The sequence below is a fragment of the Oenanthe melanoleuca genome, chromosome Z (assembly GCF_029582105.1).
Source record: "Oenanthe melanoleuca isolate GR-GAL-2019-014 chromosome Z, OMel1.0, whole genome shotgun sequence".
NCBI classification, from domain to species: domain Eukaryota; kingdom Metazoa; phylum Chordata; class Aves; order Passeriformes; family Muscicapidae; genus Oenanthe; species Oenanthe melanoleuca.
The window spans coordinates 23,293,012-23,315,169 of NC_079362.1; the positions used below are offsets into that span (position 1 = coordinate 23,293,012).

General features: G+C 53.9%; 2 protein-coding genes across 2 annotated transcripts; both read left to right on the forward strand.

Annotated features, from left to right (window-relative positions):
• Window positions 1-2,186: 2,186 nt before the first annotated feature.
• On the forward strand, window positions 2,187-12,312 carry LOC130265439 (serine/threonine-protein kinase PAK 3-like). The gene is given in 12 exon segments (XM_056514540.1): window positions 2,187-2,489; window positions 4,398-4,473; window positions 5,164-5,227; window positions 5,843-5,891; window positions 6,201-6,313; window positions 6,571-6,688; window positions 7,434-7,533; window positions 7,818-8,014; window positions 8,107-8,208; window positions 8,210-8,245; window positions 8,487-8,599; window positions 12,069-12,312. Coding segments are annotated over 12 exon segments (1,515 nt in total).
• Window positions 12,313-12,346: 34 nt separating this feature from the next.
• LOC130265440 (serine/threonine-protein kinase PAK 3-like) lies at window positions 12,347-22,133 on the forward strand. Its single transcript, XM_056514541.1, is given in 13 exon segments — window positions 12,347-12,425; window positions 13,479-13,603; window positions 14,223-14,298; window positions 14,988-15,013; window positions 15,015-15,052; window positions 15,668-15,716; window positions 16,026-16,138; window positions 16,396-16,513; window positions 17,257-17,356; window positions 17,641-17,837; window positions 17,930-18,067; window positions 18,310-18,422; window positions 21,890-22,133. Coding segments are annotated over 13 exon segments (1,416 nt in total).
• Window positions 22,134-22,158: the final 25 nt, after the last annotated feature.

Sequence of the window (22,158 nt, forward strand, 5' to 3'; positions counted from 1 at the left end):
CTTCTCTAAGCCCTGCAATTTCCTGCTTGATGGGAGCTGACTTGCAAGTGGGGAAAACCAGAGGCTTTGAAATTGAAGCAACTCTCCTGGGTAACTCTTGGGGGTTGGGCTTTGTTCCTTTACTGCACCAGCTTCAAGAATTTTTCCCATTAGTATGAGAAGGAAGCCTGCCGGGTTACACGCAGGCTATTTCAGGACTCAAGAGAAAGTGTAGCTGGGCACTGGGCTCCGGGGCTTTTTCACATTTCCCAACGAGGTGAGGGAGGATGACTGCCCTCCCCATCTTCAGCTCATGTGGGTGGAACAGCGGGAAGCCAGGCTCTCTGCTGTGGGACAATGCTCTGCATCCACTCCGCTCCAGCCTACCACCTCTAAGACCACAGCTGACCAAAAAAACTCAAACAATGAGTGGAAAGCCCTTCCTCCACCTTTCCTCCCATGTGGGACACAGCTGCCACTGCCCCTTTCCCCCCGTCCTGTCTGCCACCTCCGCAGTAGCACGGGCCCTACCCCACCTTCCAGCACCGGGACCGAGGGCAGGCCGAGTGTGTGTGCGGCTGAAAAAGGGACTGGAACTGTGTTATTTCTTCTCTTCTGTTGTTCATTTTTACAGCTGCTCTTGCTTCTGTTTGTCCGGTTAGATATATCAGTAAAGAGCTGGTATTCCTAGCCCACTTGCCTCTGCCTGAGTGATCCTGATTCCAAAATTATAATACTCGGGAGGGAGCGGGCTTACATTCTCTATTTCAAACAGGACCGTCTGCCTTTACTGGCAGACACCTGTCCTTCAAACCACGACAGTAACTCCTGCAGCAATAGAATTTCACGCCTACTAAGAACGACAGAGAATGGAGCAGGTTGGAAAATGTTGTTGAGCTTATCAAATCCAACGTGTAACCTACCACCCTCTCATTAACTAAATCACGGCACTGAGTGCTACAACCAGTCTTGTTTTTTAACAAGGACGGGCTGGGCCTTTGCAATTGCATTGATTTTCAAATACTACCCTCAGTGTCTGAAGTGTGAAGAGCCCAGCCTAAGGCCCCTCAAAGACACTGTCTTGTCCAACACAGGTCAAAACTCCCAAAGGGAAGACCTAGTAAAGTCACGCCTCAGGCCTGCTACTTCAGCTGAGGAGGAAAGGACTGGGGGAAAGTGACTCAGCTGAATTGCAGTTAGAAAAAACATTGGAGAGGTAGAAAAACCATTGGAGAGGTAGAAAAAGCATGGCATGTTTACATCGTGGTTCATGGGGATTGGTTGAGTGATGTTTTTACGACTGAAAAGTCTGGAACTTTCTGCAATCAAGTGGCTCTCCTTCGCACCTGCCTGGGGACTCTGCATCACTACAGAGCCTCACCTCACGCCCAACAGATGAGCATCTGTGTGGGCTGAATCACCAGGAAAGCGAGCTAAGCCTGGGATCATCGTTCCATGGGTGAGCAGAGTTGATTTCCAGGGCAGTTGCATGCACTTGTTGCCTCCTGGCACCCAGCATTTTCTTTCTCTCTCAAGCTGGCTCCTGTCTTGAATTTGGGATTCTGCAAGAGAAGAGAGTGAGTACATGTCGTTTCTACTGGGATTTGGCTGTGCAAATGCCTGCAGGGAATCTTCCAGGGAGCATGGAGCCTGGGCAAACAGTTGTAGAGTGCGGCTTTGGACCGTAGCAAAGGGGCCTTCTTTGGGCTCCACATCTGCAGGGCATTGCAGAGCCGTGGGCCGCAGGCTGCAGCCAGAGCTGCCGCACAGCAAAACTGTGGCAGCCCAAGAATCAGCGCACGGCTCTTCTGCATCTTCTGAGACTTGCAGTTGCCAGAGGAACAGCAAGCAGCAGAAGAAGAGCTCTGCATCAGGAGATAAGCCAGCATCTCCCTGAGCCAAAGGGAGGTCAGGAGGCTCCAAAGTGAGTCAAAGCAAAGGTGAACATGCACCCATGTGCTCAAGAAGCAACTGCACACTGCAATACCCCTGGAAATTTATTTCCCTTGCTTCTTTTGTCCCCTGAATGTCATTGAAGAAGTATGGCTTTTGAGAAGCAACTGAGATGCCAGAAGTTAGAAGCACACTTGCTTTTCGTCAAAGCCTTGGAGACCAAAAGTCATGTTTGATTGCATTTCTTGGGCGCCAGCTGGTCCAGTGCATTTTCTGAGTTTGCCTGGGATGTCTCAAGCGCTGGCTCATGGAGCATGAGGACTTTTGCTGGTGCTTTACGCCTGAGGAGAAGCGGACAGGCTTTTCTTTTGCATCAGCTGTACAGGAGAAGGGGTTGCTGGGCACAAGTACGGCAACAAAGGCAGAGCAGCCGCTCTTGTGAGGTCACGGCAGCGGTGCCACGTCACAGAGCTGTCAGCACAGCGCCGTCCCGGGGCGCGCGGGGCCTCGCTGTCCAGAGCGGCTCTTGCGCTCGCTGGCTGCGGGAGGATCCTTGTGATCAAGGAGTTCTCAGCAGACGGCCTGCACCCCGAGAGGAGTCTCGCTTTTTCCCTCGGGTGACATTCAGTGTGCAAACCTGCAGAGCACTGCTAAAATGATCAAGCAAGTCTGTGCCGCGGTTTGCACCGTTTTTTCTATTGCCTATTCCAGCTACTACCTGCTGCAGCTGACTCGTAAGTGAGGTTTATGCTGGGGGTCACATCACCTGGCCTGTGCTTCACTCTGCTCTTTATGGCCGAGTAGTGATTGAGTTGATTTGGGAGCAAAATGAGCATTCAGCTGCCCCCACTGTGGGAAATCTGTTGCCAACCGGGTCAGTTCCAAACGGATTGTCTATACCACGTGCTGGCTGGAAAGTATTTGCAATGGAACCTGCAGCAGGTTGAGTTCCCTGCACGGGACAGTGCGTGCCAGTGGAGTCGGTCATTCCTTCAGCTTGCTGCTTCAACCTAGACCACCTGCAAAATGCAGACTCTAAGGAGAGATCCTCAGAAACACTTGTAAACATTCTGCGGTTCTCTCTGGGAGTGAGGGAAAGCATCTTTGGCTCCACATTCTGCCATTTAGAGGCCTTGGCTCTCTGACTTGACCCTTTATGGTGTGCCAAGCCGGTGGTTCCCTTGGCAATGCAGCACAAACTCCAAACCAGTAAGAGTTTGCTGCTGACCCCAGGACATGTTCCCAGGTTCTTCAGCAGAGAGCTGCCACAGGGAAGAGGGCCCGTGGGGGAAGATTTCCTTGGCTATGGTCTTCAGAAAATTGATGGGGATTACTGCATGCAATTTCTGAAGCAGTACATAAAATGCAGCAAGGAGAAACCATTGCTTGAGCTGTTGGGCAGAACAGGAACTCTGACTCGTGAAAAAGCAGCTGGCAATTGCGTGACCATGTTCCTATTTCCCTCGTGGCACAAGAGGCCCAAACGTAGACAGAGCCTAGGGGAGCGTCCTTGTTGTTCTCTTCCTTGCCGTGGGAAAGAAGGGTTGATCCTGGAGGCACGTTGGGAAAGGGGAAATGTTCTCTCTTGGGATTAAATTGTTCTGTGGTACTCCACAAGACAGGCACGTTTCTAAGGGCATCTGCCTCCTTTTCCTTTGCTCGCTGCAGGTCACCTCACACGTGCTTGGAGACAAGACGGTCCTTTGGTGAGTGGCGAAGGAACTTGTGACCTTGCTGGCGTGCAAGAATTGTGGGGCAAGCTGTGAGCTTGGCCTGTTGCAGGAGAGCGTAGAGTGCCAGCCTGGGAGGCTGATAGAAAGCCCAAGCGGCTGTTGGCCTCAGCAGGAGCAAAGGCAGCACTGGCTCTTTCCTCATTTGCCAATGAAAAGCCTTTCAAGAGAAGAAAGGCAAGTGCAGCAGCCAAAATGCGCAGCACGATGGAGTCGCAGCTAATTCACCCATATTTCTAGGATTTTCCTGACTCTGAATCCCACTTGTGTCAAACTCTGTGATTCCCCTCTTCTGGCTCTATGTAAAGGGCAGTGGGTCCAAGAAGAGCTGGGATGCAGCTCTGAAGGGCCACTCCTTCGAGCCTGAAATGCAGAGGGGAAATGTGTGTAACAGATCCAAAAAGGCACATGCCCTGGGCTGTCTTCTTAGACACCTGCATGCCAGCTGCGGGGTATCTTAGTTGCTCTGGGGAACAAGGAAGTCGAAAAGCAACAATGCTCTGGGGCCGAGCTCTCATCTCCTTCTGGATCTTTGCAAATGCCTCAATACCTTGTAGCAGGCCACTTACAGAAAAGCTGATAAAATGTTGCATACAACAGCCGATCCATGAGTTCCTGTATCCAAGTAGCCTTTAGGGTTTTCCCATTGCCTCTGAGTAGGGGACATCCAAAAGCCCCCAGCCCAAGTGGCCGGGCGCTGGCTGACAGCACCTCCCTGAGGCCTTGCCTTTGCCGTGTGCTCTGCGGAGCACGTGTGCCAGCCACCCTTCTGACGGGCAATCCTTTCCTCTCCAGCTCCACAGACGCCCTGCACGTCAGCGTGCCGCCCGGCAGCCCCAGAGGAGAGAGGAGCAGAGCCTGAAGAGCCTGAGTACGTCTGGTGAAGTTCTTGTCTGCCAGAGCACTGTGCTGTCTGCGTGTCTCGCTGTGGGCCGTGGCAGAAGCTCCTCCTCAGTGCTTCAGTGTCTCAGAGGCACTTGGCTCTCCCTGCAGAAGCTGTGCCTGTGCTCTGAGGCAGCGACAGAGCGCTGGGGCTGCTCCTGGTGTCCCCTGAGGGCAGCTGGGACTGCCTTGGCTCTGCCTGGGCTGCCTTCTCTGCCAAAGGCAAAAGCAGAGAGGCTTGTTTGTGCTTGAGCAGAAGGCTGGCCCCTAGCTAGTGAGCAGGCCCCAGGCAGCTCTCTGGCTCTTTTCTGCCTGTGGCTTTTACTCCTCCTCCTCTGCCTCGGACACTTTGTGCTCCTAAGTGGCTCTGCCAGTGAGAGTTGACGTGAGCAGAGAGGCTGCAAAGGCCTTGCCTTTGCTCTGCAGGCCCAGTCCTTAAAGGCCCATCCTTTTGGCTTAGCACATGAGATGCTGTGCTAGAAACAAACAAAGCCCTTCTTGGAAAGGCCAGCTGCTGAAAGGTGGAGAAGATTGCCCTCCCACCTGCTGATCTCAGCAGCTGCAAGCCTAGAGGCTGCAAAGGGCCCAGAGCTCGCCACGCTGGGGCTGCACTTGGGATCATGTGTGGATTGCCACCTGTGTTTGACAGTGAGTGCCTTGCACTGCTTTTGTCTTTCAGGGGGCATTGTGAGTCTGGGCCAGCCGACGCAGAGGTACACGGCATTTGAAGAACTTGGACGAGGGTAAGTGTGACGCCTGCTCCTTATACAAAAGCGTGGGCCAGGTCTTTGGCTGCTGCAATATCAAGAGTGAAGTCAGGCAAGCTCCAAGCACGGTCAAACTCTGCCTTTCCCTCCTGCCACCTCTCAGGACTGCTGAGTCAGGGCAGTCCAAAGGCATCATCAAAGCCAACAGGGTGCCGCCAATGTCTTGCTTGTGGCAAGGAGCAGGACCTGGAAGATCTCCTGCCTCTGCACCTTTATGGCCTAGAAGAGCACCTTGGCACCCAAGAAATGCCAGACTCTCAACCACACTGTTCGGAATATGATTTTTCTCCACTTTTTGACATGCACATGCAGTCACATGAGTACACGTGCCCTTAGGTTTGGAACAGACCTAACTGGGCATGTGCCTACGGGGATTTACAGCAGCCCTTGCTCTTCATGCTGGAGCTGAGTTTGCTCCTGCACACCCTGCCCTGCCTGGCAGAGGCTGGTGGGCTGATAAGCTACGGGCTGAAGAGAGGCTGCAGCCAGGCATTTTCTAGAGAGGCCAGGCAGCCTGGGGACATCTCCTGCCTGGCCTTGCTTTCACTGCCACAGACTGAAGGCCTTTCTCTGCTGCCATTTTCTTTCTAGGGGATTTGGAGCTGTTTATAAAGCCCTCGATGCCAGCACAGGACAACAGGTAAAGTGTCGTCATCCCCAGCAGATTTTGCAGCTCTGCAGCGCTTTCCCCACTGCTGTGAGCTCAGCCTGGAGCTTCGGGTGGCCGCTCCATGTCTGCAGAAGAGGCTGTTGCTCTGAAGCACAGTCTTGGCTAGGAGTGCATAATGCACTTGGGCCGGGCTGTGGTGTTTCTCCTAAGCTCTGCTGCCCAGTACCAGGGCAGTTTGGCGCAGCTCGCTGCCTCATTGCACAAGCACTCGCTCCGTGCTCCCTGAGATCTCGGGCAAGGAGCAGCTTCTCAAGTTAGTGGTCTTCAATGTCCTTTCAGGTGGCCATCAAGAAAATTCACCTTTATGGGAAGAGATCCGAGGAGCTGGCTGTCAATGAAATCCTGGCCATGAGGGACAACAGGAATGCCAATATTGTCACCTACTTAGACAGGTTGGGCTGTTGCCATGTCGCTGCTCCTTTAGATAGGGCAAGGCAGAAGAGAGCAAGCCCTTTGGTGCGTGGCAGAAAAGGGAGCTGTTGATGATTTCTCTAGTCATCACCAGGACGTGGAGGAGGTGGCACTGGGTGTGCAATGACTTCTTGTGGCACACGTAGCTTGGAGAGCTGTGCAAAAGGCTGGCTCAGGCCCTGGGGTGATCAAGCTGAGGCCATTGCTCTCTCGCCATGCTCTGGTTTTCCTCTTGCAGCTACCTGGTCCATGGGGAACTCTGGCTGGCCATGGAGTTGATGGACGGCGGCACGTTGTCAGATGTGCTCAGGGCAGTGTACCTGGAGGAAGGACAGGTCGGCGCTGTCTGTCGGGAGGTGAGGGATCCCGCTTGTGCCTGCCCTGGCCTGCCCAGAGTGGCACTTGTCAGCTGGTGGGTAGGAAGAGCAGAGATTTCTTGTTCATGCCTTTCCTTTGGAGCTGATGTCACACCCTGGAGAAGAAGGAGGAACATCTGGAATGAACTGCCTGTCCGCTTTCCCTGCACTCCCTTGGCTCTGTTCTTGCACGCTTGCATACTCTTTGTCTTCTGGTGCTCATGCTCCCTTGCTCACTTGCTGTCGCTTCTTTTGTCTTGCCAGCTTTTCCTCTCAGCCTTTGCATGCAGCCGGTCTGACTGTCCTGCATTCCTTGCCCCTCTAAGCAGGCTTGTGGGTTGCAAATTTTCAAGCTCAGCCCAATGGAGATGTCCTCAGCTTCAAAGGAGAGCCTTTCAGGCCACACGGCATTGGATTCTGGACTCACGTCTAGTGTGCTGCTTCCTCCTCTGCTGCCACAAGCCTCTCAAGAAAATCTTTGCCATGACACCTCTTAGCCAAAATTCATGTCATTTTTACCAAAACCAGGAAGGGCTTTAGGAATCTCAGATGCCTTCCAAGAAGACAGACCTCTTTGAAGAGCGTTGAAGCAGCACGCTCTTTCCCTTTCTCTGTTCTGACTGTGATGTTGCCCCCTGCCTCTCAGCTCCATGACAGAGCTGTCCGTCTCATGGAGCCCTTTCCTTTTCTGTAGTTATAATCAGGTGCTGAACTTTTCCCCTTGCCTCTGTCCTTTCTCTCTCAGTGCCTACAAGGACTGCATTTCCTTCATTCCCGCCAAGTCATCCACAGAGACATCAAAAGCGCCAACGTTCTTGTGGGCATGGACGGATCAGTCAAACTGAGTGGGTATCCCTGGGCAGGTGCAGCGTTGCCAGCATGTGCTCTGGGGCTGCTTTTGGGTGACTGCCAGGTGCCCACAAGTGCTGCTGGGCCAATGTGTGGGAGGTGAGGGTGTTTTTGTGGCAGCCAGTGCCTTATTTTGCTGGCTCCAGCCCCGTGGGAGAAGAGCACGGCTGCCTTTGCAGCCGGCTGCAGCAGGGTGGCCTGGTCAGGCTTGGCGTGGGCAATGCTTTTGCCCGCTTTGGCAGGGGGAGCTGCCTTTGACAGGCTTTGTTTTTCTCCTCAGCTGACTTTGGCCTCTGCGCTCAGCTCAGCCCTGAGCGCAGCAAGCGCAGCTCCAGGGTGGGCACTCCCGGCTGGATGGCACCAGAAGTGGTGAGAGGAGAAGCCTACGGCCCCAAAGTGGACATCTGGTCGCTGGGGATCATGGGGCTGGAAATGGTGCAAGGGGAAGCTCCTTTCCAGAGGGAAGCCCGTCTGAGGGTAAGGTGCAGCTTCTAAAGGGGGCTGCTTGTGCTGAGAGCTGTTGTGGCTGGGAAAGGAGCAGCTGCAGTGTCCTCTTCCATTTCCTGTAGGTTGGTGAACTGATAGAAAGGAACGGGCCCCCACAACTGCAGAACCCCCGGCACCACTCGGCTCTCCTGCGCCTCTTCCTGAGCTGCTGCCTGCAGGCAGACTGAGGACGGGCGCTGGTCTGCCCAGGAACTGCTGGAGGTGAGAAAATGCAAAGCGGCCAAAGGGCCTGGGAGCTGAGGAGCCCCGCAGCAAGGGATGAAGAGGAGGGTGGGCCACGTGGACCTGGCTGAGACAGGTGCGGCACAGGAAGGCCGAGGGGCAGATGGTGCCCTCGGTCCTCTTTGTGCATCTTCCCGGGAGCCAGAGCAATCCTGCTGGAGCCTGTGGTCTTGCCAAGTAACAAGGAATCCTTTCTTTTGAACCTTTTTCCTCTGGGCAGCATCCCTTTGTGACTTCAGGCCATCCTGCCTCCAGCCTGGCCGCTCTGATCACCTCAGCCAAGCAAGTGCGGGAAGAGCGGAGAAGAGACGTGCCCCACCAGCTGAGAGGAGTGCAAAGGGGATGCCTGCTGTTTTGGCCCAGATTCCCCCATGCCCAGACTTTTAGAAGAGCTCTTCCAGAGCTAATAGATTTCATCTTTAGAGATTTTCTTAGGTTTCTTTAGGTTTTAGGTAGAACTATAGGTTATAGAAAGCTTTGTTTATGGTGCATTGTTTAGATAAGAGTAGGTTTTGATAAGAGTAGGTATTGTTGATGTAGGGTAGCTCAGAATTAGCCTTTAAGGAGAAATAAGAATGAAGCTATCAAAGAACAAGCTGAGACTCAGAAGAACTGGACCACACGTGTGCTGCCACCTGTCAGCGTGAATAAAGTGCTGGGAAGAGAGAATGAGGAAGATGAAGATGATGAAGTCGCCAGATGACGCTCTGTTGCAGCCCTTAGTTTCAGCAGGAGTGGTGTGGAGAGCCAGAAAGGTTCTCGCAACTAGGGAATGCAAGCCCATGTTCTGTTCCCTCAAGCCCGTGCCCTCTCCCAGCCTTTCAGTCACTCCCACCCTAATTCTCTGTTGGTCCTCTGCTCTGGCCCTTCCCTTGTGGCACCCCCGTGTCACCTGATAATTGGTCCCTGACGCTCTCCCCGCCTGCTCATTCCATGTACTAAACCTGGACCCTCACAAGACTCCTTGCCTTTGTTCCCCAAACGCTGGACAATGCTGAGCAGTGGCTGAAATAAACATCTTTGTAAAACCCTACAAAGGCCTTTCCTGCTGATTTCACCCCAAGCAACATTTAGATGCAGCAGAGTGGCAACAAAAGCTCAGGAGCCCCCAGAGCCCTGGCAGGTTCCCTCCCTTGCCACGCTGGCTCTGAACTGGTCCGTGCCTTGGAAGCCGTGCGCTGCGGACGGCTTCTCCCCTTCGTGGCTTTGCGCTGCTTGCCAGCGGCCCAAGGCTCTTCCCCCTCACGGAGGGTCCCCTCTCCGCCCCACAGGCCCCCTGACAGCTGCCCCACACCAGCTGCCCTCTAGAGATGTTGTCCCTCTCTCCCTGGAATCCCCCAGCTCCAGCCGCCCCTCACGGCAGGGCAGGAGGAGGAACCAGGCCCTGCTTGCCCCCCTTTCCTGGCGGTCACTGGCTATGGAAGAGTAAAGGAGGGCTGAAAGGGCACCTTTTCCTTATGCTTCCCTCTCTTCAACCTTTGGGCCTCCAAGGTGCTCAGCTCCAGGGGATCCGAGGGCCTGCACTCGGCTGTCCTTGCAGAGGTGTCATTCTTCCTTCTCTAAGCCCTGCAATTTCCTGCTTGATGGGAGCTGACTTGCAAGTGGGGAAAACCAGAGGCTTTGAAATTGAAGCAACTCTCCTGGGTAACTCTTGGGGGTTGGGCTTTGTTCCTTTACTGCACCAGCTTCAAGAATTTTTCCCATTAGTATGAGAAGGAAGCCTGCCGGGTTACACGCAGGCTATTTCAGGACTCAAGAGAAAGTGTAGCTGGGCACTGGGCTCCGGGGCTTTTCACATTTCCCAACGAGGTGAGGGAGGATGACTGCCCTCCCCATCTTCAGCTCATGTGGGTGGAACAGCGGGAAGCCAGGCTCTCTGCTGTGGGACAATGCTCTGCATCCACTCCGCTCCAGCCTACCACCTCTAAGACCACAGCTGACCAACAAAACTCAAACAATGAGTGGAAAGCCCTTCCTCCACCTTTCCTCCCATGTGGGACACAGCTGCCACTGCCCCTTTCCCCCCGTCCTGTCTGCCACCTCCGCAGTAGCACGGGCCCTACCCCACCTTCCAGCACCGGGACCGAGGGCAGGCCGAGTGTGTGTGCGGCTGAAAAAGGGACTGCAACTGTGTTATTTCTTCTCTTCTGTTGTTCATTTTTACAGCTGCTCTTGCTTCTGTTTGTCCGGTTAGATATATCAGTAAAGAGCTGGTATTCCTAGCCACTTGCCTCTGCCTGAGTGATCCTGATTCCAAAATTATAATACTCGGGAGGGAGCGGGCTTACATTCTCTATTTCAAACAGGACCGTCTGCCTTTACTGGCAGACACCTGTCCTTCAAACCACGACAGTAACTCCTGCAGCAATAGAATTTCACGCCTACTAAGAACGACAGAGAATGGAGTAGGTTGGAAAATGTTGTTGAGCTTATCAAATCCAACGTGTAACCTACCACCCTCTCATTAACTAAATCACGGCACTGAGTGCTACAACCAGTCTTGTTTTTTAACAAGGACGGGCTGGGCCTTTGCAATTGCATTGATTTTCAAATACTACCCTCAGTGTCTGAAGTGTGAAGAGCCCAGCCTAAGGCCCCTCAAAGACACTGTCTTGTCCAACACAGGTCAAAACTCCCAAAGGGAAGACCTAGTAAAGTCACGCCTCAGGCCTGCTACTTCAGCTGAGGAGGAAAGGACTGGGGGAAAGTGACTCAGCTGAATTGCAGTTAGAAAAAACATTGGAGAGGTAGAAAAACCATTGGAGAGGTAGAAAAAGCATGGCATGTTTACATCGTGGTTCATGGGGATTGGTTGAGTGATGTTTTTACGACTGAAAAGTCTGGAACTTTCTGCAATCAAGTGGCTCTGCCTTCGCACCTGCCTGGGGACTCTGCATCACTACAGAGCCTCACCTCACGCCCAACAGATGAGCATCTGTGTGGGCTGAATCACCAGGAAAGCGAGCTAAGCCTGGGATCATCGTTCCATGGGTGAGCAGAGTTGATTTCCAGGGCAGTTGCATGCACTTGTTGCCTCCTGGCACCCAGCATTTTCTTTCTCTCTCAAGCTGGCTCCTGTCTTGAATTTGGGATTCTGCAAGAGAAGAGAGTGAGTACATGTCGTTTCTACTGGGATTTGGCTGTGCAAATGCCTGCAGGGAATCTTCCAGGGAGCATGGAGCCTGGGCAAACAGTTGTAGAGTGCGGCTTTGGACCGTAGCAAAGGGGCCTTCTTTGGGCTCCACATCTGCAGGGCATTGCAGAGCCGTGGGCCGCAGGCTGCAGCCAGAGCTGCCGCACAGCAAAACTGTGGCAGCCCAAGAATCAGCGCACGGCTCTTCTGCATCTTCTGAGACTTGCAGTTGCCAGAGGAACAGCAAGCAGCAGAAGAAGAGCTCTGCATCAGGAGATAAGCCAGCATCTCCCTGAGCCAAAGGGAGGTCAGGAGGCTCCAAAGTGAGTCAAAGCAAAGGTGAACATGCACCCATGTGCTCAAGAAGCAACTGCACACTGCAATACCCCTGGAAATTTATTTCCCTTGCTTCTTTTGTCCCCTGAATGTCATTGAAGAAGTATGGCTTTTGAGAAGCAACTGAGATGCCAGAAGTTAGAAGCACACTTGCTTTTCGTCAAAGCCTTGGAGACCAAAAGTCATGTTTGATTGCATTTCTTGGGCGCCAGCTGGTCCAGTGCATTTTCTGAGTTTGCCTGGGATGTCTCAAGCGCTGGCTCATGGAGCATGAGGACTTTTGCTGGTGCTTTACGCCTGAGGAGAAGCGGACAGGCTTTTCTTTTGCATCAGCTCTACAGGAGAAGGGGTTGCTGGGCACAAGTACGGCAACAAAGGCAGAGCAGCCGCTCTTGTGAGGTCACGGCAGCGGTGCCACGTCACAGAGCTGTCAGCACAGCGCCGTCCCGGGGCGCGCGGGGCCTCGCTGTCCAGAGCGGCTCTTGCGCTCGCTGGCTGCGGGAGGATCCTTGTGATCAAGGAGTTCTCAGCAGACGGCCTGCACCCCGAGAGGAGTCTCGCTTTTTCCCTCGGGTGACATTCAGTGTGCAAACCTGCAGAGCACTGCTAAAATGATCAAGCAAGTCTGTGCCGCGGTTTGCACCGTTTTTTCTATTGCCTATTCCAGCTACTACCTGCTGCAGCTGACTCGTAAGTGAAGGTTTATGCCTGGGGGTCACATCACCTGGCCTGTGCTTCACTCTGCTCTTTATGGCCGAGTAGTGATTGAGTTGATTTGGGAGCAAAATGAGCATTCAGCTGCCCCCACTGTGGGAAATCTGTTGCCAACCGGGTCAGTTCCAAACGGATTGTCTATACCACGTGCTGGCTGGAAAGTATTTGCAATGGAACCTGCAGCAGGTTGAGTTCCCTGCACGGGACAGTGCGTGCCAGTGGAGTCTGTCATTCCTTCAGCTTGCTGCTTCAACCTAGACCACCTGCAAAATGCAGACTCTAAGGAGAGATCCTCAGAAAACACTTGTAAACATTCTGCGGTTCTCTCTGGGAGTGAGGGAAAGCATCTTTGGCTCCACATTCTGCCATTTAGAGGCCTTGGCTCTCTGACTTGACCCTTTATGGTGTGCCAAGCCGGTGGTTCCCTTGGCAATGCAGCACAAACTCCAAACCAGTAAGAGTTTGCTGCTGACCCCAGGACATGTTCCCAGGTTCTTCAGCAGAGAGCTGCCACAGGGAAGAGGGCCCGTGGGGGAAGATTTCCTTGGCTATGGTCTTCAGAAAATTGATGGGGATTACTTCATGCAATTTCTGAAGCAGTACATAAAATGCAGCAAGGAGAAACCATTGCTTGAGCTGTTGGGCAGAACAGGAACTCTGACTCGTGAAAAAGCAGCTGGCAATTGCGTGACCATGTTCCTATTTCCCTCGTGGCACAAGAGGCCCAAACGTAGACAGAGCCTAGGGGAGCGTCCTTGTTGTTCTCTTCCTTGCCGTGGGAAAGAAGGGTTGATCCTGGAGGCACGTTGGGAAAGGGGAAATGTTCTCTCTTGGGATTAAATTGTTCTGTGGTACTCCACAAGACAGGCACGTTTCTAAGGGCATCTGCCTCCTTTTCCTTTGCTCGCTGCAGGTCACCTCACACGTGCTTGGAGACAAGACGGTCCTTTGGTGAGTGGCGAAGGAACTTGTGACCTTGCTTGACCGTGCAAGAATTGTGGGGCAAGCTGTGAGCTTGGCCTGTTGCAGGAGAGCGTAGAGTGCCAGCCTGGGAGGCTGATAGAAAGCCCAAGCGGCTGTTGGCCTCAGCAGGAGCAAAGGCAGCACTGGCTCTTTCCTCATTTGCCAATGAAAAGCCTTTCAAGAGAAGAAAGGCAAGTGCAGCAGCCGAAATGCGCAGCACGATGGAGTCGCAGCTAATTCACCCATATTTCTAGGATTTTCCTGACTCTGAATCCCACTTGTGTCAAACTCTGTGATTCCCCTCTTCTGGCTCTATGTAAAGGGCAGTGGGTCCAAGAAGAGCTGGGATGCAGCTCTGAAGGGCCACTCCTTCGAGCCTGAAATGCAGAGGGGAAATGTGTGTAACAGATCCAAAAAGGCACATGCCCTGGGCTGTCTTCTTAGACACCTGCATGCCAGCTGCGGGGTATCTTAGTTGCTCTGGGGAACAAGGAAGTCGAAAAGCAACAATGCTCTGGGGCCGAGCTCTCATCTCCTTCTGGCATCTTTGCAAATGCCTCAATACCTTGTAGCAGGCCACTTACAGAAAAGCTGATAAAATGTTGCATACAACAGCCGATCCATGAGTTCCTGTATCCAAGTAGCCTTTGGGGTTTTCCCATTGCCTCTGAGTAGGGGACATCCAAAAGCCCCCAGCCCAAGTGGCCGGGCGGTGGCTGACAGCACCTCCCTGAGGCCTTGCCTTTGCCGTGTGCTCTGCGGAGCACGTGTGCCAGCCACCCTTCTGACGGGCAATCCTTTCCTCTCCAGCTCCACAGACGCCCTGCACGTCAGCGTGCCGCCCGGCAGCCCCAGAGGAGAGAGGAGCAGAGCCTGAAGAGCCTGAGTACGTCTGGTGAAGTTCTTGTCTGCCAGAGCACTGTGCTGTCTGCGTGTCTCGCTGTGGGCCGTGGCAGAAGCTCCTCCTCAGTGCTTCAGTGTCTCAGAGGCACTTGGCTCTCCCTGCAGAAGCTGTGCCTGTGCTCTGAGGCAGCGACAGAGCGCTGGGGCTGCTCCTGGTGCCCCTGAGGGCAGCTGGGACTGCCTTGGCTCTGCCTGGGCTGCCTTCTCTGCCAAAGGCAAAAGCAGAGAGGCTTGTTTGTGCTTGAGCAGAAGGCTGGCCCCTAGCTAGTGAGCAGGCCCCAGGCAGCTCTCTGGCTCTTTTCTGCCTGTGGCTTTTACTCCTCCTCCTCTGCCTCGGACACTTTGTGCTCCTAAGTGGCTCTGCCAGTGAGAGTTGACGTGAGCAGAGAGGCTGCAAAGGCCTTGCCTTTGCTCTGCAGGCCCAGTCCTTAAAGGCCCATCCTTTTGGCTTAGCACATGAGATGCTGTGCTAGAAACAAACAAAGCCCTTCTTGGAAAGGCCAGCTGCTGAAAGGTGGAGAAGATTGCCCTCCCACCTGCTGATCTCAGCAGCTGCAAGCCTAGAGGCTGCAAAGGGCCCAGAGCTCGCCACGCTGGGGCTGCACTTGGGATCATGTGTGGATTGCCATCTGTGTTTGACAGTGAGTGCCTTGCACTGCTTTTGTCTTTCAGGGGGCATTGTGAGTCTGGGCCAGCCGACAGCAGAGGTACACGGCATTTGAAGAACTTGGACGAGGGTAAGTGTGACGCCTGCTCCTTATACAAAAGCGTGGGCCAGGTCTTTGGCTGCTGCAATATCAAGAGTGAAGTCAGGCAAGCTCCAAACACGGTCAAACTCTGCCTTTCCCTCCTGCCACCTCTCAGGACTGCTGAGTCAGGGCAGTCCAAAGGCATCATCAAAGCCAACTGGGTGCCGCCAATGTCTTGCTTGTGGCAAGGAGCAGGACCTGGAAGATCTCCTGCCTCTGCACCTTTATGGCCTAGAAGAGCACCTTGGCACCCAAGAAATGCCAGACTCTCAACCACACTGTTCGGAATATGATTTTTCTCCACTTTTTGACATGCACATGCAGTCACATGAGTACACGTGCCCTTAGGTTTGGAACAGACCTAACTGGGCGTGTGCCTACGGGGATTTACAGCAGCCCTTGCTCTTCATGCTGGAGCTGAGTTTGCTCCTGCACACCCTGCCCTGCCTGGCAGAGGCTGGTGGGCTGATGAGCTACGGGCTGAAGAGAGGCTGCAGCCAGGCATTTTCTAGAGAGGCCAGGCAGCCTGGGGACATCTCCTGCCTGGCCTTGCTTTCACTGCCACAGACTGAAGGCCTTTCTCTGCTGCCATTTTCTTTCTAGGGGATTTGGAGCTGTTTATAAAGCCCTCGATGCCAGCACAGGACAACAGGTAAAGTGTCGTCATCCCCAGCAGATTTTGCAGCTCTGCAGCGCTTTCCCCACTGCTGTGAGCTCAGCCTGGAGCTTTGGGTGGCCGCTCCATGTCTGCAGAAGAGGCTGTTGCTCTGAAGCACAGTCTTGGCTAGGAGTGCAGAATGCACTTGGGCCGGGCTGTGGTGTTTCTCCTAAGCTCTGCTGCCCAGTACCAGGGCAGTTTGGCGCAGCTCGCTGCCTCATGGCACAAGCACTCGCTCCGTGCTCCCTGAGATCTCGGGCAAGGAGCAGCTTCTCAAGTTAGTGGTCTTCAATGTCCTTTCAGGTGGCCATCAAGAAAATTCACCTTTATGGGAAGAGATCCGAGGAGCTGGCTGTCAATGAAATCCTGGCCATGAGGGACAACAGGAATGCCAATATTGTCACCTACTTAGACAGGTTGGGCTGTTGCCATGTCGCTGCTCCTTTAGATAGGGCAAGGCAGAAGAGAGCAAGCCCTTTGGTGCGTGGCAGAAAAGGGAGCTGTTGATGATTTCTCTAGTCATCACCAGGACGTGGAGGAGGTGGCACTGGGTGTGCAATGACTTCTTGTGGCACACGTAGCTTGGAGAGCTGTGCAAAAGGCTGGCTCAGGCCCTGGGGTGAGCCAGCTGTGGCCATTGCTCTCTCGCCATGCTCTGGTTTTCCTCTTGCAGCTACCTGGTCCATGGGGAACTCTGGCTGGCCATGGAGTTGATGGACGGCGGCACGTTGTCAGATGTGCTCAGGGCAGTGTACCTGGAGGAAGGACAGGTCGGCGCTGTCTGTCGGGAGGTGAGGGATCCCGCTTGTGCTTGCCCTGGCCTGCCCAGCGTGGCCCTTGTCAGCTGGTGGGTAGGAAGAGCAGAGATTTCTTGTTCATGCCTTTCCTTTGGAGCTGATGTCACACCCTGGAGAAGAAGGAGGAACATCTGGAATGAACTGCCTGTCGCTTTCCCTGCACTCCCTTGGCTCTGTTCTTGCACGCTTGCATACTCTTTGTCTTCTGGTGCTCATGCTCCCTTGCTCACTTGCTTTCGCTTCTTTTGTCTTGCCAGCTTTTCCTCTCAGCCTTTGCATGCAGCCGGTCGACTGTCCTGCATTCCTTGCCCCTCTAAGCAGGCTTGTGGGTTGCAAATTTTCAAGCTCAGCCCAATGGAGATGTCCTCAGCTTCAAAGGAGAGCCTTTCAGGCCAGACGGCATTGGATTCTGGACTCACGTCTAGTGTGCTGCTTCCTCCTCTGCTGCCACAATGCTCTCAAGAAAATCTTTGCCATGACACCTCTTAGCCAAAATTCATGTCATTTTTACCAAAACCAGGAAGGGCTTTAGGAATCTCAGATGCCTTCCAAGAAGACAGACCTCTTTGAAGAGCGTTGAAGCAGCACGCTCTTTCCCTTTCTCTGTTCTGACCGTGATGTTGCGCCCTGCCTCTCAGCTCCATGACAGAGCTGTCCGTCTCGTGGAGCCCTTTCCTTTTCTGTAGTTATAATCAGGTGCTGAACTTTTCCCCTTGCCTCCGTCCTTTCTCTCTCAGTGCCTACAAGGACTGCATTTCCTTCATTCCCGCCAAGTCATCCACAGAGACATCAAAAGCGCCAACGTTCTTGTGGGCATGGACGGATCAGTCAAACTGGGTGGGTATCCCTGGGCAGGTGCAGCGTTGCCAGCATGTGCTCTGGGGCTGCTTTTGGGTGACTGCCAGGTGCCCACAAGTGCTGCTGGGCCAGTGTGTGGGAGGTGAGGGTGTTTTTGTGGCAGCCAGTGCCTTATTTTGCTGGCTCCAGCCCCGTGGGAGAAGAGCACGGCTGCCTTTGCAGCCGGCTGCAGCGGGGTGGCCTGGTCAGGCTTGGCGTGGGCAATGCTTTTGCCCGCTTTGGCAGGGGGAGCTGCCTTTGACAGGCTTTGTTTTTCTCCTCAGCTGACTTTGGCCTCTGCGCTCAGCTCAGCCCTGAGCGCAGCAAGCGCAGCTCCAGGGTGGGCACTCCCGGCTGGATGGCACCAGAAGTGGTGAGAGGAGAAGCCTACGGCCCCAAAGTGGACATCTGGTCGCTGGGGATCATGGGGCTGGAAATGGTGCAAGGGGAAGCTCCTTTCCAGAGGGAAGCCCGTCTGAGGGTAAGGTGCAGCTTCTAAAGGGGGCTGCGTGTGCTGAGAGCTGTTGTGGCTGGGAAAGGAGCAGCTGCAGTGTCCTCTTCCATTTCCTGTAGGTTTGTGAACTGATAGAAAGGAACGGGCCCCCACAACTGCAGAACCCCCGGCACCACTCGGCTCTCCTGCGCCTCTTCCTGAGCTGCTGCCTGCAGGCAGACGAGGACGGGCGCTGGTCTGCCCAGGAACTGCTGGAGGTGAGAAAATGCAAAGCGGCCAAAGGGCCTGGGAGCTGAGGAGCCCCGCAGCAAGGGATGAAGAGGAGGGTGGGCCACGTGGGCCTGGCTGAGACAGGTGCAGGCACAGGAAGGCCGAGGGGCAGATGGTGCCCTCGGTCCTCTTTGTGCATCTTCCCGGGAGCCAGAGCAATCCTGCTGGAGCCTGTGGTCTTGCCAAGTAACAAGGAATCCTTTCTTTTGAACCTTTTTCCTCTGGGCAGCATCCCTTTGTGACTTCAGGCCATCCTGCCTCCAGCCTGGCCGCTCTGATCACCTCAGCCAAGCAAGTGCGGGAAGAGCGGAGAAGAGACGTGCCCCACCAGCTGAGAGGAGTGCAAAGGGGATGCCTGCTGTTTTGGCCCAGATTCCCCCATGCCCAGAGTTTTAGAAGAGCTCTTCCAGAGCTAGTAGATTTCATCTTTAGAGATTTTCTTAGGTTTCTTTAGGTTTTAGGTAGAACTATAGGTTATAGAAAGCTTTGTTTATGGTGCATTGTTTAGATAAGAGTAGGTTTTGATAAGAGTAGGTATTGTTGATGTAGGGTAGCTCAGAATTAGCCTTTAAGGAGAAATAAGAATGAAGCTATCAAAGAACAAGCTGAGACTCAGAAGAACTGGACCACACAGTGTGCTGCCACCTGTCAGCGTGAATAAGTGCTGGGAAGAGAGAATGAGGAAGATGAAGATGATGAAGTCGCCAGATGACGCTCTGTTGCAGCCCTTAGTTTCAGCAGGAGTGGTGTGGAGAGCCAGAAAGGCTTCTCGCAACTAGGGAATGCAAGCCCATGTTCTGTTCCCTCAAGCCCGTGCCCTCTCCCAGCCTTTCAGTCACTCCCACCCTAATTCTCTGTTGGTCCTCTGCTCTGGCCCTTCCCTTGTGGCACCCCCGTGTCACCTGATAATTGGTCCCTGACGCTCTCCCCGCCTGCTCATTCCATGTACTAAACCTGGACCCTCACAAGACTCCTTGCCTTTGTTCCCCAAACGCTGGACAATGCTGAGCAGTGGCTGAAATAAACATCTTTGTAAAACCCTACAAAGGCCTTTCCTGCTGATTTCACCCCAAGCAACATTTAGATGCAGCAGAGTGGCAATAAAAGCTCAGGAGCCCCCAGAGCCCTGGCAGGTTCCCTCCCTTGCCACGCTGGCTCTGAACTGGTCCGTGCCTTGGAAGCCGTGCGCTGCGGACGGCTTCTCCCCTTCGTGGCTTTGCGCTGCTTGCCAGCGGCCCAAGGCTCTTCCCCCTCACGGAGGGTCCCCTCTCCGCCCCACAGGCCCCCTGACAGCTGCCCCACACCAGCTGCCCTCTAGAGATGTTGTCCCTCTCTCCCTGGAATCCCCCAGCTCCAGCCGCCCCTCACGGCAGGGCAGGAGGAGGAACCAGGCCCGCTTGCCCCCCTTTCCTGGCGGTCACTGGCTATGGAAGAGTAAAGGAGGGCTGAAAGGGCACCTTTTCCTTATGCTTCCCTCTCTTCAACCTTTGGGCCTCCAAGGTGCTCAGCTCCAGGGGATCCGAGGGCCTGCACTCGGCTGTCCTTGCAGAGGTGTCATTCTTCCTTCTCTAAGCCCTGCAATTTCCTGCTTGATGGGAGCTGACTTGCAAGTGGGGAAAACCAGAGGCTTTGAAATTGAAGCAACTCTCCTGGGTAACTCTTGGGGGTTGGGCTTTGTTCCTTTACTGCAGCAGCTTCAAGAATTTTTCCCATTAGTATGAGAAGGAAGCCTGCCGGGTTACACGCAGGCTATTTCAGGACTCAAGAGAAAGTGTAGCTGGGCACTGGGCTCCGGGGCTTTTCACATTTCCCAACGAGGTGAGGGAGGATGACTGCCCTCCCCATCTTCAGCTCATGTGGGTGGAACAGCGGGAAGCCAGGCTCTCTGCTGTGGGACAATGCTCTGCATCCACTCCGCTCCAGCCTACCACCTCTAAGACCACAGCTGACCAACAAAACTCAAACAATGAGTGGAAAGCCCTTCCTCCACCTTTCCTCCCATGTGGGACACAGCTGCCACTGCCCCTTTCCCCCCGTCCTGTCTGCCACCTCCGCAGTAGCACGGGCCCTACCCCACCTTCCAGCACCGGGACCGAGGGCAGGCCGAGTGTGTGTGCGGCTGAAAAAGGGACTGCAACTGTGTTATTTCTTCTCTTCTGTTGTTCATTTTTACAGCTGCTCTTGCTTCTGTTTGTCCGGTTAGATATATCAGTAAAGAGCTGGTATTCCTAGCCACTTGCCTCTGCCTGAGTAGATCCTGATTCCAAAATTATAATACTCGGGAGGGAGCGGGCTTACATTCTCTATTTCAAACAGGACCGTCTGCCTTTATTGGAAGACACCTGTCCTTCAAACCACGACAGTAACTCCTGCAGCAATAGAATTTCACGCCTACTAAGAACGACAGAGAATGGAGTAGGTTGGAAAATGTTGTTGAGCTTATCAAATCCAACGTGTAACCTACCACCCTCTCATTAACTAAATCACGGCACTGAGTGCTACAACCAGTCTTGTTTTTTAACAAGGACGGGCTGGGCCTTTGCAATTGCATTGATTTTCAAATACTACCCTCAGTGTCTGAAGTGTGAAGAGCCCAGCCTAAGGCCCCTCAAAGACACTGTCTTGTCCAACACAGGTCAAAGCTCCCAAAGGGAAGACCTAGTAAAGTCACGCCTCAGGCCTGCTACTTCAGCTGAGGAGGAAAGGACTGGGGGAAAGTGACTCAGCTGAATTGCAGTTAGAAAAAACATTGGAGAGGTAGAAAAACCATTGGAGAGGTAGAAAAAGCATGGCATGTTTACATCGTGGTTCATGGGGATTGGTTGAGTGATGTTTTTACGACTGAAAAGTCTGGAACTTTCTGCAATCAAGTGGCTCTGCCTTCGCACCTGCCTGGGGACTCTGCATCACTACAGAGCCTCACCTCACGCCCAACAGATGAGCATCTGTGTGGGCTGAATCACCAGGAAAGCGAGCTAAGCCTGGGATCATCGTTCCATGGGTGAGCAGAGTTGATTTCCAGGGCAGTTGCATGCACTTGTTGCCTCCTGGCACCCAGCATTTTCTTTCTCTCTCAAGCTGGCTCCTGTCTTGAATTTGGGATTCTGCAAGAGAAGAGAGTGAGTACATGTCGTTTCTACTGGGATTTGGCTGTGCAAATGCCTGCAGGGAATCTTCCAGGGAGCATGGAGCCTGGGCAAACAGCTGTAGAGTGCGGCTTTGGACCGTTGCAAAGGGGCCTTCTTTGGGCTCCACATCTGCAGGGCATTGCAGAGCCGTGGGCCGCAGGCTGCAGCCAGAGCTGCCGCACAGCAAAACTGTGGCAGCCCAAGAATCAGCGCACGGCTCTTCTGCATCTTCTGAGACTTGCAGTTGCCAGAGGAACAGCAAGCAGCAGAAGAGCTCTGCATCAGGAGATAAGCCAGCATCTCCCTGAGCCAAAGGGAGGTCAGGAGGCTCCAAAGTGAGTCAAAGCAAAGGTGAACATGCACCCATGTGCTCAAGAAGCAACTGCACACTGCAATACCCCTGGAAATTTATTTCCCTTGCTTCTTTTGTCCCCTGAATGTCATTGAAGAAGTATGGCTTTTGAGAAGCAACTGAGATGCCAGAAGTTAGAAGCACACTTGCTTTTCGTCAAAGCCTTGGAGACCAAAAGTCATGTTTGATTGCATTTCTTGGGCGCCAGCTGGTCCAGTGCATTTTCTGAGTTTGCCTGGGATGTCTCAAGCGCTGGCTCATGGAGCATGAGGACTTTTGCTGGTGCTTTACGCCTGAGGAGAAGCGGACAGGCTTTTCTTTTGCATCAGCTGTACAGGAGAAGGGGTTGCTGGGCACAAGTACGGCAACAAAGGCAGAGCAGCCGCTCTTGTGAGGTCACGGCAGCGGTGCCACGTCACAGAGCTGTCAGCACAGCGCCGTCCCGGGGCGCGCGGGGCCTCGCTGTCCAGAGCGGCTCTTGCGCTCGCTGGCTGCGGGAGGATCCTTGTGATCAAGGAGTTCTCAGCAGACGGCCTGCACCCCGAGAGGAGTCTCGCTTTTTCCCTCGGGTGACATTCAGTGTGCAAACCTGCAGAGC